The 14966-nt window shown below is 43.2% G+C and overlaps 1 protein-coding gene across 1 annotated transcript in view; it reads left to right on the forward strand.

The window, feature by feature from the left end:
• SNTB2 (syntrophin beta 2) overlaps positions 1 to 14966 on the forward strand; it is a 32275-nt gene that overhangs the window by 11950 nt on the left and 5359 nt on the right. The window contains exon 4 of the mRNA XM_073659235.1: positions 9488 to 9630. Coding sequence (XP_073515336.1) covers positions 9488 to 9630 — 143 coding nt within the window. The remainder of the gene's footprint in view (positions 1 to 9487; positions 9631 to 14966) is intronic.

A 14966-nucleotide genomic window follows, 5' to 3' on the forward strand; every position in this document is an offset into this window, starting at 1 on the left:
AACCCAGGGCCAACCGCACCAGCATATGGTCTCACCAGGGGTATGAGGATCTCAACTGAGTACCTAATGTCACTCAGGCTACCTCTGGCGAGCACATGGAGGGCTGTGCGGCCCTTCAAAGAAATGCCACCCCACACCATTACTGACCCACTGCCAAACTGGTCATGCTGAAGGATGTTGCAGGCAGCAGATCGCTCTCCACGGCGTCTCCAGACTCTGTCACGTCAGTCACATGTGCTCAGTGTGAACCTGCTTTCATCTGTGAAGAGCACAGGGCGCCAGTGGCGACTTTGCCAATCCTGGTGTTCTGTGGCATTTCTTTGGAGCGCCGGTCATCTCCCGGCTGCATCGCCGCTGACCTCCGTGCAGCAGATGAGCCGCTAACGGCCGCCATCTTGTTCTGAAATCCCGCGTCGCTGACTGGCCGCTGCCGGACCAATCAGTGACGCGGGATTTCCTAGATGGACAGACAGACGGAATAAGCCGATTATATAGTAGATTTTTAATTTTGTTTCAATAAAATTCATAGTTTTTAATTGATGGATCGCTTTGTTTCTCAGTATTTATTTTTTGGCTGGGGTATTCTTATAGCCCACTATATACAGGGTGAGCCCCCACATAGACCCCGATATACAGTATGAGCCCCTGCATAGCCTCCTATATACAGTATATATAGTACAGACCAAAAGTTTGGACTCACCTTCTCATTTAAAGATTTTTCTGTATTTTCATGACTATGAAAATTGTACATTCACACTGAAGGCATCAAAACTATGAATTAACACATGTGGAATTATATACTTAACAAAAAAGTGTGAAACAACTGAAAATATGTCTTATATTCTAGGTTCTTCAAAGTAGCCACCTTTTGCTTTGATGACTGCTTTGCACACTCTTGGCATTCTCTTGATGAGATTCAAGAGGTAGTCACCGGAAATGGTCTTCCAACAATCTTGAAGGAGTTCCCAGAGATGCTTAGCACTTGTTGGCCCTTTTGCCTTCACTCTGCGGTCCAGCTCACCCCAAACCATCTCGATTGGGTTCAGGTCTAGTGACTGTGGAGGCCAGGTCATCTGGCGTAGCACCCCATCTGTTATGTTCTGCTACCAGAGCTAAGGAAAGAGAGGAGATCTGTCCCTACGATAGAACTCAGCTTAATCCCTACGATGTAACAGGGAACCTGATCCTGCGATCAGACCTGCTAAAGTCCTAAGCTAGTCTGTACGGAGACCTATAGATGTGGGGAAGGAATCCCTACAAGTACTAAGGACTGGGAGGAATATGGGACACCTCCTAACAGAAATAGTAGCAGACAGATGAACAAACAAAATATATAGAACATAGAGGTCAGTAGACCAAGCAAACTAACAGAGCAAGACACAGAGCACAGGCTAGCTAGAAAGTAGATATACAATGAAGTCCAGCAAAGCCAGAAGGGCGGAGCAGGATTAAATAGGCCAACAAGGTCATGTGACCAGCAAAGGAAAAAAAACCTAAGAGCAAGGTTCTAACAGTACCCCCCCTTCTAAGAGGATCCTCCAGATCCCCTAGGACCAGGCTTATCAGGAAATCTCCTGTGAAACGCTCTGATAAGTCTGGACGCGGAAACATCATCCGACCTCACCCAAGAGTTATCCTCGGGACCGAAACCTTTCCAGGCCACAAGATACTGCAAACTACCTCTATACCGTCTAGAGTTAAGGATGCGAGAAATTTCATATTCCCCGTCCTCCACCACCGGAGGAAAAGAGGCAGAGGCGTCACAATCCGATACAACAGCTTTTTTCAACAGAGACACATGAAATACCGGATTAATTCTCCAGGAGGTAGGAACCTCCAACCTAACAGCAGATTGGTTGACAACCTGAAGCACCTTAAAGGGCCCTACAAACTTGGGACCCAATTTCTTTGAAGGAATCCTCAACCGCAGATTCCTAGAGGACAACCAAACCATGTCACCAACAGCGAACAAAACCTCCTGTCGTTTCCTATCAAAGTAGTCTTTAGATTTTCTGTTGGCCTCCTGAAGATTACCACGCACATCCGTCCAAACTCTCTCCAAATCACCGGAAAAATTCTCCTCCTCAGGCACGGCAGATCCCAACTTGGAGAACGACCCAAACGACGGATGTCTCCCAGAACAACAAAAAAAGGCGAACAACCAGCAGAAGAAGATGTATGATTGTTCAGAGCAAATTCAGCAAGTGGCAGAAACTCAGACCACCCCTCTTGATTGTCTGCCACAAAACAACGCAAGAACTGCTCAACATCCTGGTTTTTCCTTTCTGTCTGGCCATTAGATTCAGGATGATATCCGGACGAGAACGACAAATGAACTCCCAACCTATCACAAAAGGCACGCCAAAAACGAGCCACGAACTGAGGACCCCTATCAGAAACAATGTCAGTAGGAACGCCATGAAGTCTGACAATTTCCTTGACAAAGGCCTTAGCGAGAGTTTTAGCGCAGGGCAGTTTGACGAAAGGAACCAAGTGACACATCTTGCTAAAACGGTCCACGACCACCCAGATGACAGTAAAACCCTCAGATGGGGGAAGGTCAGTTATAAAGTCCATAGCCAAATGTGTCCAAGGAGCACTGGGAACCTCCAAAGGACAAAGCAACCCCGCAGCAGGAGTATGTGAGGACTTAGATCTAGCACATATAGTACATTGACGCACCCACTTAATGACTTCCTTCTGCCATCCAGGCCACCAAAAACTGCGACCCACCAGTCTCTTGGTCTCAGAGATTCCGGGATGACCTGCCAACCGAGATTCGTGACACTCAACAAACAAATCTCTCCTAAAGGTCCCAGGCACAAACAACCTCCCATGAGGAGTGTTAGAAGGGGCATTCTCCTGTGCTTTAAGAATCTCATTTTCCAAAACGGAGTCCAAAGCAGCTATCACAACACCTTCTTGTAAAATGTTCTCCTCTTTCTCAGCACCGACTATGGGAGAAAAACTGCGAGACAAGGCATCCGCCTTAACATTCTTAGTACCAGGGATGTAAGTAACGGAGAAATTAAACCGTGAGAAAAACAGTGCCCACCTAGCCTGACGGGCATTCAGGCGCTTGGCAGCATCAAGATATATCAGATTTTTATGATCCGTAAGAACCTGAACGGGAAATTCCGCACCTTCCAAGAAGTGGCGCCAGTGTTCAAATGCGAGTTTAATAGCCAATAATTCCCGATTACCAATATCGTAATTCAGTTCAGTCTCCGAAAATTTTTTTGAAAAAAAGGCACAGGGATGTAATCCATCCCCGTTATCCTGAGACAATACTGCGCCAACCCCCACAGAGGAAGCATCAACCTCAACCAAAAACGGCCTAGTAACATCAGGCTGCATAAGGATGGGAGCAGAGGTGAACCTCTCCTTGAGATACACAAAAGCTTCAATGGCCTCAGAAGACCACTGAACCGCATCAGCACCTTTCCTGGTGAGATCAGTCAGAGGTTTGACAATACTAGAAAAAATTTTTATGAATTTTCTATAGTAATTGGCGAAACCCAAAAACCTCTGTATCGATTTCAAACCAATAGGCCTAGGCCATTCCTGCACAGCCTGAACCTTAACCGGATCCATCTCAAAACCTTTGCTGGAGATAATGTAGCCCAAAAAACTAATTCTCTGTACAGCGAACTCACATTTCTCCAGCTTAGCAAAAAGCGAATTGTCCATTAATAACTGTAATACCTCACGCACGCTCCGCCAATGAGACTCCAGATCCGGCGAATAAATCAAAATGTCATCCAAATACACAACCACATTTTTACCGATCAAAGGTCTAAGGATGTCATTAATCAGATTCTGAAAAAATGCAGGAGCATTAGTAAGACCAAAAGGCATAACCAGATTCTCAAAATGACCCACAGGAGTGTTAAAAGCAGTCTTCCATTCATCACCCTCCTTCATGCGCAACAGATTGTATGCCCCCTTAAGGTCAATTTTAGAGAACCACTTGGCCCCCATTAACTGGTTAAACAGATCAGGAATCAATGGCAGTGGGTAAGGATTGCGTACAGTAATTTTGTTAATCTCACGAAAATCCAGACAAGGATGTAAACTGCCGTCTTTTTTTTTTACAAAAAAAAATCCAACCGCCACAGGAGGCTTAGAGGGCCTAATGTGACCGGCGGCCAAACTTGTCTGTATGTATTCCTCCAAAGCCTTCCTCTCAGGAATAGTAAGGTTAAATAAACGACTTTTAGGAAGAGTCGCTCCAGGGACAAATTCAATAGAACAATCATAGTCTCTATGGGGAGGCAAAACCTGCGATTCCTTCTCAGAAAAAAACTCTCCAAAAATCCTGAATAGGAACAGGCAATTCTCCCCTATCCAAAGCTGCAATACGCCCGTTACAACACTTGTCATAACATTTATGGCTCCAGGATTTAATTTCACTGGTAGACCAATCCAGTACAGGATTGTGAAATTTTAACCAGGGCAATCCCAATATTACTGGAGAAGGCAAGTTATTCAACACTACCAAATCCAATTTCTCATGGTGAACACCATTAATAGTGAGAGGAAATTCACAGACCTTGAGAGTAATATTCTTCAAAGGGGAACCATCCACAGAAACCACAGCAATGGGGGATGATAAAGGTTCAGGTTTTAAATTGAGTCTTTCCACGAATCCCCCATCAATAACATTCAGAGTAGACCCACAATCGACAAACACCCGAAATTCCATTAATTTTTCCTGAGCAATCGTGGAAGCAGCTAAAAATACACCCTTGGAATTTAAACAGGCAATACGGGCATGACTGACCATTTTTTTTTTCTTTCTTCATACGAAGCTCACAGCCTTTAATCAAATGACCAGATTTTCCGCAATAGAAACACAAGCCTTCAAAAAATCGACGGTCTTTTTCTTGAGAGCGAGGTGCCACCGATCCAATCTCCATCGGTTCACCACTGTTAGTACACACATTCTCATAACCAGAAACTGACATAGCAGAGGATTTGCTCTCATTAACCCTTGCACGCAGTCTTCTATCCACCCGTATAGCTAATTGCATAGCCTGTTGCAAATCTTCAGGTGTAGGATAAGCAATTAGCAGGTCTTTAACCCTTTCACTGAGCCCAGCAAGAAATAGACTTTTCAGAGCAGAATCGTTCCACCCTGTTTGAGTAGACCAACGACGGAAATGAGTACAATATTTTTCCACATTACCTGATCCCTGTTTTAAACGTCTCAACTCAGTCTCAGCTGATGCGACACGGTCAGGATCATCATATAATAGTCCCAAAGCAGAAAAAAAACTATCCACTGATCTGAAGCATGTATCACTAGGTTGCAAAGAAAAGGCCCACTCCTGAGGCTCTTTGCGCAAAAGTGACATTATGAACCCTACGCGCTGGGATTCATCCCCAGAGGACTTAGGTCTCAAACGAAAATACAATAAACAAGCATTTTTGAATGAAAAAAATTCTCGGTGTTCACCAAAAAATAAATCCGGCAAACATACCTTAGGCTCCAAGAAATGTGCTCCAGGACAGTTACTCACGTGCTGACGGAGCTCGGCCACCTCCAGAGAGAGTCCCTGCAGGCGATGAACCAAATCCTGAACCGACACCATGATGGAACAGAAAAATCTTTCCTTAGAGAATTTGCTGGCTGGACTTACTGTTATGTTCTGCTACCAGAGCTAAGGAAAGAGAGGAGATCTGTCCCTACGATAGAACTCAGCTTAATCCCTACGATGTAACAGGGAACCTGATCCTGCGATCAGACCTGCTAAAGCCCTAAGCTAGTCTGTACGGAGACCTATAGATGTGGGGAAGGAATCCCTACAAGTACTAAGGACTGGGAGGAATATGGGACACCTCCTAACAGAAATAGTAGCAGACAGACGAACAAACAAAATATATAGAACATAGAGGTCAGTAGACCAAGCAAACTAACAGAGCAAGACACAGAGCACAGGCTAGCTAGAAAGTAGATATACAATGAAGTCCAGCAAAGCCAGAAGGGCGGAGCAGGATTAAATAGGCCAACAAGGTCATGTGACCAGCAAAGGAAAAAAAACCTAAGAGCAAGGTTCTAACACCATCACTCTCCTACTTGGTCAAATAGCCCTTACACAGCCTGGAGGTGTGTTTGGGGTCATTGTCCTATTGAAAAATAAATGATGGTCCAACTAAACGCAAACCGGATGGAATAGCATGCCGCTGCAAGATGCTGTGGTAGCCATGCAGGTTCAGTATGTCTTCAATTTTGAATAAATCCCCAACAGTGTCACCAGCAAAGCACCCCCACACCATCACACCTCCTCCTCCATGCTTCACGGTGGGAGCCAGGCATGTAGAGTCCATCCGTTCACCTTTTCTGCGACGCACAAAGACACGGTGATTGGAACCAAAGATCTCAAATTTGGACTCCTCAGACCAAAGCACAGATTTCCACTGGTCTAATGTCCATTCCTTGTGTTCTTTAGCCCAAACAAATCTCTTCTGCTTGTTGCCTGTCCTTAGCAGTGGTTTCCTAGCAGCTATTTTACCATGAAGGCCTGCTGCATAAAGTCTCTTCTTAACAGTTGTTGTAGAGATGTCTGCTGCTAGAACTCTGTGTGGCATTGACCTGGCCTCTAATCTGAGCTGCTGTTAACCAGTGATTTCTGAGGCTGGTCACTCGAATAAACTTATCCTCAGAAGCAGAGGTGACTCTTGGTCTTCCTTTCCTGGGGTGGTCCTCATGTGAGCCAGTTTCTTTGTAGCGCTTGATGGTTTTTGCAACTGCACTTGGGGACACATTCAAAGTTTGCCCAATTTTTCGGACTGACTGACCTTCATTTCTTAAAGTAATGATGGCCACTCATTTTTCTTTACTTAGCTGCTTTTTTCTTGCCATAATACTAATTCTAACAGTCTATTCAGTAGGACTATCAGTTGTGTATCCACCTGACTTCTGCACAACACAACTGATGGTCCCAACCCCATTTATAAGGCAAGAAATCCCACTTATGAAACCTGACAGGGCACACCTGTGAAGTGAAAACCATTTCCGGTGACTACCTCTTGAAGCTCATCAAGAGAATGCCAAGAGTGTGCAAAGCAGTCATCAAAGCAAAAGGTGGCTAATTTGAAGAACCTAGAATATAAGACATATTTTCAGTTGTTTCACACTTTTTTGTTAAGTATATAATTCCACATGTGTTAATTCATAGTTTCTGATGCCTTCAGTGTGAATGTACAATTTTCAAAGTCATGAAAATACCAAAAAATCTTTAAATGAGAAGGTGTGTCCAAACTTTTCGTCTGTACATATATTATTATGTACGTAGTGTGAGCCAACGAATGGCCTCCTATATGTATAGTGTGAGCCCCCTATATACAAATGAAAAAAAACCAAAACGCATACTCCCCTCACTCCCGTTCCCCGGGTCCTCTGCTCCTGTCTCCTGTGCACCAACTCTTCACACAGCAGTCACAATGTAGTGATGTCATCACATCTGCTGTCTGTCGCACACACTGATTGGTCGAAGGAGTCGGCGGCTCCGTCCTCCACCAACGTATTCACCGCTGTCTGCATTCTGAGGATGGCGGTAACATCGGGACGATGGTGAGGACATGATGCGGCCCTTGGGCTGCTGTTTGCCGCCCTTCGGCTGTCTCGGTCCGTGGTCTGGACTGGAACAGCCAGAGGGCCGCTTGTGGCCCATGGGCCTCACTTTGCCCAGGTCTGGTCAAGAATAATATATTAATGCAAACTCCCAGCTGTGATAAGTATTGTAGTTTTTCAGCTTTTGGGTGGAAGGTGGCCTCTATTCATAGGCAGCAAATGGTTTTCTCCCATCCTTCCCACTTCGACTACAGTTGTGCTCAACAGTTTACATACCCCGGCAGAATTTTTCCTTTCTTGGCCTTGTTTCGGAGAGTATGTATGATAACAACAAAAAAAAATTTTCTCCACTCATGGTTATTGGTTGGGTGAAGCCATTTATTGTCAAACTACTGTGTTTTTTCTTTTTAAATCTTAATGACAACCAAAAACATCCAAATGACCCTGATCAAAAGTTCATATACCCTGGTGATTTTGGCCTGATAACATGCACAGAATTTGACACAAATGGGTTTGAATGGCTACTAAAGGTAACATCCTCACCTGTGACCTGTTTGCTTGTAATCAGTGTGTGTGCATAAAAGCTGAGCGAGTTTCTGGGATACAGACAGACTCTTGCATCTTTCATCCAGCCACTGACGTTTCTGGATTGTGAGTCATGGGGAAAGCAAAAGAATTGTCAACGGATCTACGGGAAAAGGTAGTTGAACTGTATAACACAGGAAAGGGATACAAAAAAATATCCAAGGAATTGATAATGCCAGTCAGCAGTGTTCAAACTGTGATTAACAAATGGAAAATCAGGGGCTCTGTAAAAACCAAACCACGGTCAGGTAGACCAACAAAAATTCCGGCCACAACTGCCAGGAAAATTGTTTGGGATGCAATGAAAAACCCACAAATAACATCAGCTGAAATTCCGGACTCTCTGAAAACTAGCGGTGTGTCTGTTTCAAGATGCACATAAGGAGGCACTTGAAGAAAAATGGTTTGCATAGTCGAGTCGCCAGAAGAAAGCCATTACTGCGCAAATGGCACAAAGTATCTCGCCTACAATACGCCAAACTGCACAGACACAAGCCTCAAAACTTCTGGAACAATGTAATTTGGAGTGATGAGACCAAAATTGAACTTTTTAGCCACAACCATAAACGTTACATTCGGAGAGAGGTCAACAAGGCCTATGATGAAAGGAACACCATTCCCACAGTAAAGCACAGAGGTAGATTGCTGATGTTTTGGGGATGTGTGAGCTACTAAGGCACAGGAAATTTGGTGAAAGTTGAAGGAAAGATTTGCACTGATCAGCCCGGAAGCTGCGCATGGGACGTACTTGGACATTCCAACATGACAACGATCCAAAACACAAGACCAAGTTGACCTGTCATTGGCTACAGCAGAACAAAGTGAAGGCTCTGGAGTGGCCATCTCAGTCTCCTGACCTCAATATTGTTGAGCCACTCTGGGGAGATCTCAAGTGCGCAGTTCATGCTAGACAGCCCAGGAATTTACAGGAGCTGGAGGCTTTTTGCCAAGAAGAATGGGCAGCTTTACCATCTGAGAAAATAAAAGAACCTCATCCACAACTACCAAAAAAGACTTCAAGCTGTCATTAATGTTAGAATACACGGTATTAAGAATTGGGGTATGTGAACTTTTGATCAGGGTCATTTGGATGTTTTTGGTTGTCATTAAGATTTAAAAAGAGAAAACACAGCAGTTTGACAGTAAATGGCTTCACCCAACCAATAACCATGAGTGGAGAGAGAGTTTTTTTTTGTTCTGTCATATTCTCTGAAACAAGGCCAAGAAAGCAAAACTTCTGCCGGGGTATGGAAACTTTTGAGCACAACTGTATGGTGGTTGATGAAAGAGACCTTGTGTACTGACCCTCATTATTTTCATTCCCAGATCTCTCAGGATGATGGACGGGCTTTATGGCATGCTATGCTTGCCGTTGTTTCCCAGAAGGATTTTCTTCTCTTTGAGGCAATGCCCAAGACTCGAGAAGAGTGGCTACACCCCAAGCAGAAGCTGCCCCTTATCTCCACAAGGTAATATTCATAAAAATTTAGCTTTGGAAGCACATTGAATTCTTTATCTTAATCTTTGTTACAGCATGTGTACTTCAGAGCTGCATTCACAATTCTGCTGGTTTCTGGCATTGGAAACCATTGACATGACTTAACAGTGCCTGATGTAAAGTGCTCTGTGCAGATACTGAATAAGATAGGAATGTTGGGAGATTTCTGCTCTGAAGCGTGCAGATTTGTTAATGCAGCTCTGGGCTAGAATAGAGGTTAAGACTCTGCACAAGATAAGTAATGTACAGTGGCTTGCAAAAGTATTCACCACCACCCCCTTCTTGGCATTCTTCACGTTTTCCTACCTCACAACCTGGAATTTCACTGTTGTTTTTGAGGGTTTGCATCATTCATGTAAGGAACATGGCGACAACTGTGAACATTTGGTTTTCTTTTTTTGTGAAGCAAACAACAATAGGATAAAAGAACTGAAAATTTCAGTGTGCATAACTATTCACCCCCCTAAAGTCAGTACTTTGTAGAGCCTCCTTTTATGGCAATTACAGGTGCAAGCCACTTTCGATAAGTCTCTGTGAGCTTTCCACATCTGGCCACTGGGATTCTTGCCCGTTCCTCAAGGCAAAACTGCTCCAGCTCCTTCAAGTTAGGTGGATTCCTTTGGTGAACAGCAATCTTCAGGTCTGACCACAGACCACTCCAAAACATTTACACATTTCCCCTTAATCCACTCAAGTGTTGCTTTAGCAGTATGCTTTGGGTCATTGTCTTGTTGGAAGGTGAACCTCCGTCCCAGTTTCAAGTCACTGACAGACTGAAACAGGCTTTGCTTCAGAATATCCCTGTATTTTGCACCATCCATTTTCCCTGTTCGTGCTGCCGAAAAACATCCCCACAGCATGATGCTGCCACCACTATGTTTTATTCTGGGGATGGTGTTCTTGGGTGATGAGCTGTGTTTGTTTGACGCCAGACATAGACTACATAGGTGGCCAGAAAGTTCAATTTTGGTCTCATCTGACCACAGCAGCTTCTTCCATACATTTGGGGAGTCTCCCACATGTGTTTTGGCAAACTCAAAACGAGGCTTACATTTTTTGTATGTAAAGTAAAGGCTTTTTCTGTCCACTTTTCCATAAAGGCTGCCTCTATGGAGTGTACGGCTCATTGTGGTCGTATGGACAGATACTCCAGTCTTTGCTTGGGAACTCTGCTCCTTCAGGGTGGTTACATTATGGTCTCTGTGCTGCCTCTCTGATTAATGCCCTCCTTGCCTGGGCTGAGAGTTTTGGTGGGCGGCCCTCTGCAGGTTTGTTGCGGTTCCATGATCTTTCCATTTGATGGCAATGGATTTGATGGTACTTCGGGGATCATCAGAGATTGGGATATTTTTTTAGAACCCAACCCTGACTTGTACTTCTCAACATTTTTGTCCCTGACTTGTTTGGAGATCTCCTTGGTCTTCATGGTGGTGTTTGGTTAGTGGTGCCTCTTGCGTAACGGTGTTGTAGCCTCTGTAGCCTTTTAGAAATGGTAAAGTGTATATACTGACAGACATGTGACACGTAGCCTGCACTCAGGTGGACGTCCTGTCACTAAACATGTGACTTATGAAGGGAATTGCTTGCACCAGAGATTTTTAGGGGCTTCATAGTAAAAGGTGTGAATACATATACACATGCCAATTTTAAATTATTTGATCCCATAAATTTAATTTATGCCTATATTTTTCTTACTTCACGAACCTAGACTATTTAGTGCTGATGCATCACACACAAATCGGATTACGAAAATATTTATACACCGGTTGTAATGTAACAAAATAGGTAAAAAGCCAAGGGGGTGAATACTTTCTCAAGCCACTGTATGTATTTATGAAGTTGCACAACTTTATATGTAGAATAAACTTGAATCTAAGTGCTATTTAGAAGTAGACCTGCCCTTTTAACTGAAAGGCTAAATTACCATTAATGGCAGTCGAACCCCCAGCAATTCTGAGAACTGGGCTCTGCAGAGCTGTCTTGAATGCAGCAGAGGAGCACATGCTAGATGTCTGCTCTATTCATTGTCTATGGGACTGCTGGAAATAGCAGAGCGCTGTCCTCTGCTTTCTCCAGGAGTCTTATAGACAATGAATGGAGCGGCGGCCCATCGCTTACTGACCACTCGGACCCCCAGCGATCAGTAAGATATTGTTCATTCTCTACTTATGTTTTGTGTTTGCCCACGATTTGAGTTTATAAAGATGGCAGCTGTCATGTTTTTGGTTGTCAGATGGAATTGACATAAAAGGGTTGTCCACTACTAGAAAAACTCTTATTAATGGACCTATGGAGGTGAAAAATATTTTTTAAAAACTTAAACTCTCACCTCCTGACCGGCGCCGCTGGTCCGTCTGCTGGGTTCAATATCCGACATGTGAGCAGGGCCGACCCGAACGTATAGGCGAACTAGGCGGCCGCCTAGGGTGCCAACCCTAAGGGGGCGCCAGAGAAAAAATTATAAAAAATCTTTTCAAAAGGCAAAAAGTTTTAGGGATGGAAAGAAAAGTGTACATAAATTTTTTTTTACCTTAAATTTAAAAGAAAAATCGTTGAGCTTCAATTTACGCACGGAAAGGAGGCGCTAAACTACGGACGTGAGTCGTTTGCATCGTCTGCTGACAGGTGTTTGATCCCGCGCGTTTATTTTGCTCCTAAGTTTTCAAATGTTGGCAAAGTAAACAACCAAAAATGCACACACTACACTAAGGGGACGCCCGAGAGAAATAAATACGTATACTTAAAAGGTAGGTGTACCATATGGCCGATTTATACGTAGTTTGGACTTTAGGTACTAGGTACTAGTTGTCGATTATATTGATAGATGTCATCAGCAGTCGATGCGGCTAGTGGGAGGAGTCTGTTTTGACGCATTGGCGTAGACTGCCTGGACTGCCAGTCAGGCCAGCTAAGGCAAGGGAGATAGTATCTACGTTTTTTGCATATCGGCGCTCGCGATTATAATATTTTCGAGGTATGTCTCTACTGTTTGCATGCTTTATGATGTGAGCCATTGCTGTTATTTTGTATATTCATTAGATTCATTGTTCCATGAGGTTTCATGAATGCAAATAGAAAATAGGAGGTTTTTAGTAAATTTTTGGCCTAGGTTCTAAAGTGTTAGGCGCTGCGAGGTAGGTATATTGTTTTGATTTTCAAAAATATTGGAAACATTGGAAATTAATCGTATTATATAATGTTCAGATAACAATTTTAATCGGCGCGTTAACTTTTAGGTAAATGCTGTGTGTTGTAACGAGTCATGGCTGATAAGAAGAAAAAACTTTCGGGGTTTCAGAACCGTAAAAGAAAAGCTGAGGAGGAGAAATCACTTTCAAAAATCAAAGGGTCATTTTTAAAATATCTAAGCAATAGAAATGAAGACGCGGAATTCCAAACGTTGGAACAACAGGCTTCTGTTGCCTCGGAAATATCGAATGTGGAAATAGAATTTGTTTCTCATGCTGAAAATAGTGAACTACAACCACCAATATCTGGTGGTAGATCTGATCAAAGTACCAGTACTGACATGGAGGCTGGTACATCTATAGAAATACTACGCAAAGACTATTGGGACGATCCCGCTACGTGGACCGTAATCAATGATGACTTACGCCTAGATGTAGTAAAACTCGGCCCCACACAAGTTAAAGATTTCGATTTTCCTTTGGACACTAATCGTAGAAAATTTTCTTGTGTTCACTATAAGCGTCGTCTTGTCAATGGTGAAAGTCTTGAACGCAATTGGCTAACGTATTCTATTCAGAAAAATTCAGTTTTTTGTTTTTGCTGCACGTTGTTTCCAGACTCATCACTTCAACTAGGAATCATCAAATGCTCAGCCTTAGGTACTGATGGTGTAAATGACTGGAAAAACATATCTGCTATTTTAGCCAGCCACGAAAAAAGCAAAGATCACATGATTAGCTTTCAAAAATGGAAGGAACTCGAAAATAGACTTAAGATGAACAAGACCATTGACGAAGAACACTTACGCAAAATTGAAGAGCAAGAAAAATACTGGCATCAAATTTTAGAAAGGTTGATAGCTCTAGTGAGGGTACTAGGTACGCAAAACTAAGCGTTCCGTGGATCAAATGATGCATTGTTTGCATCTAATAATGGGAACTTTTTGAAATTTGTGGAGTATTTTGCTATGTTCGATCCCGTCATGTGTGAGCACATTCGGAAAATCGGGACAAAGAGATTCATGCACATTATTTGGGAAAAACAATACAGAATGAGATGATTCAACTGCTAAGTAATGGTATTCAGGAAAAGATTCTTGACGATGTCAAAACTGCAAAATACTTTTCTGTAGAGCTGGATTGTACTTCTGACGTGTCTCATGCTGAACAAATGACTATCATTGTTCGGTTTGTTTCCACATCAGAAGACAAAAAGTTTGAAATTAAAGAGCACTTCTTGGGATTCATTCCTGTTTCTGATACAACTGGAGGTGGTTTGACAGCCGCGGTCTTGAACAAATTTGAAGAACTGTCGCTCTCTGTGGACAACTTACGAGGGCAAGGCTACGACAATGGGAGCAACATGAAGGGAAAAAACATTGGACTACAAAGACTTATTTTGGACATAAACCCACGTGCATTCTTTGTGCCTTGCAGCTCCCATTCTCTAAACTTAGTCGTCAACGATGCCGCTAAATGTTGTTTTGGAGCGACAACTTTTTTCCTGTTAGTTCAAAATCTGTACGTATTTTTCTCTTCGTCAACTCAGCGTTGGGAAGTACCCGTGCGTCATTTGCCATCTCTGACTCTAAAACCTCTAAGCGAAACAAGGTGGGAAAGTAGAATTGATGCTCTGGCCCCCCCCCCCCATTACCAATTGAGCGAAGTCCATGATGCCCTAATGGACATAGCAGAAAATATTAGTCTCACAGGAAGCTCTGGAAATGTCTCCCGGCTAGAAGCTCAAGGTCTTGCTAAACAAGTTGGAACCTTTTCTTTTGTTACATCTGTTCTAGTATGGTTCAACATTTTGTACAAAATCAATTTGACAAGTAAGTTACTTCAGTCACAAGAATTCGATTTAGCTGCTGCTTCTCAACACCTTGACAAAACAAAGAAATATCTGCAATCATTAAGAAGCGATGAAGAGTTTGAGAAGCTGTTAGTTGATGCGAGGGAAATCGCAGAAGAGCTTGGCATACCAGCTAATTTTGAGTCAAGTTCTGCGCCAAAACGTTTAAAGAAAAAAAACAGACAGTTCTCTTATGAAGGGAAAGATGAGCCCATAAGAGATGAGAAACAGAGTTTCAAAATTAACTTTTACTTTGCGATCCTAGAT

Source organism: Phyllobates terribilis, unplaced genomic scaffold, assembly GCF_046119375.1.
Source record: "Phyllobates terribilis strain yellow unplaced genomic scaffold, ASM4611937v1 Scaffold_13__5_contigs__length_258822181, whole genome shotgun sequence".
Lineage (NCBI taxonomy): Eukaryota > Metazoa > Chordata > Amphibia > Anura > Dendrobatidae > Phyllobates > Phyllobates terribilis.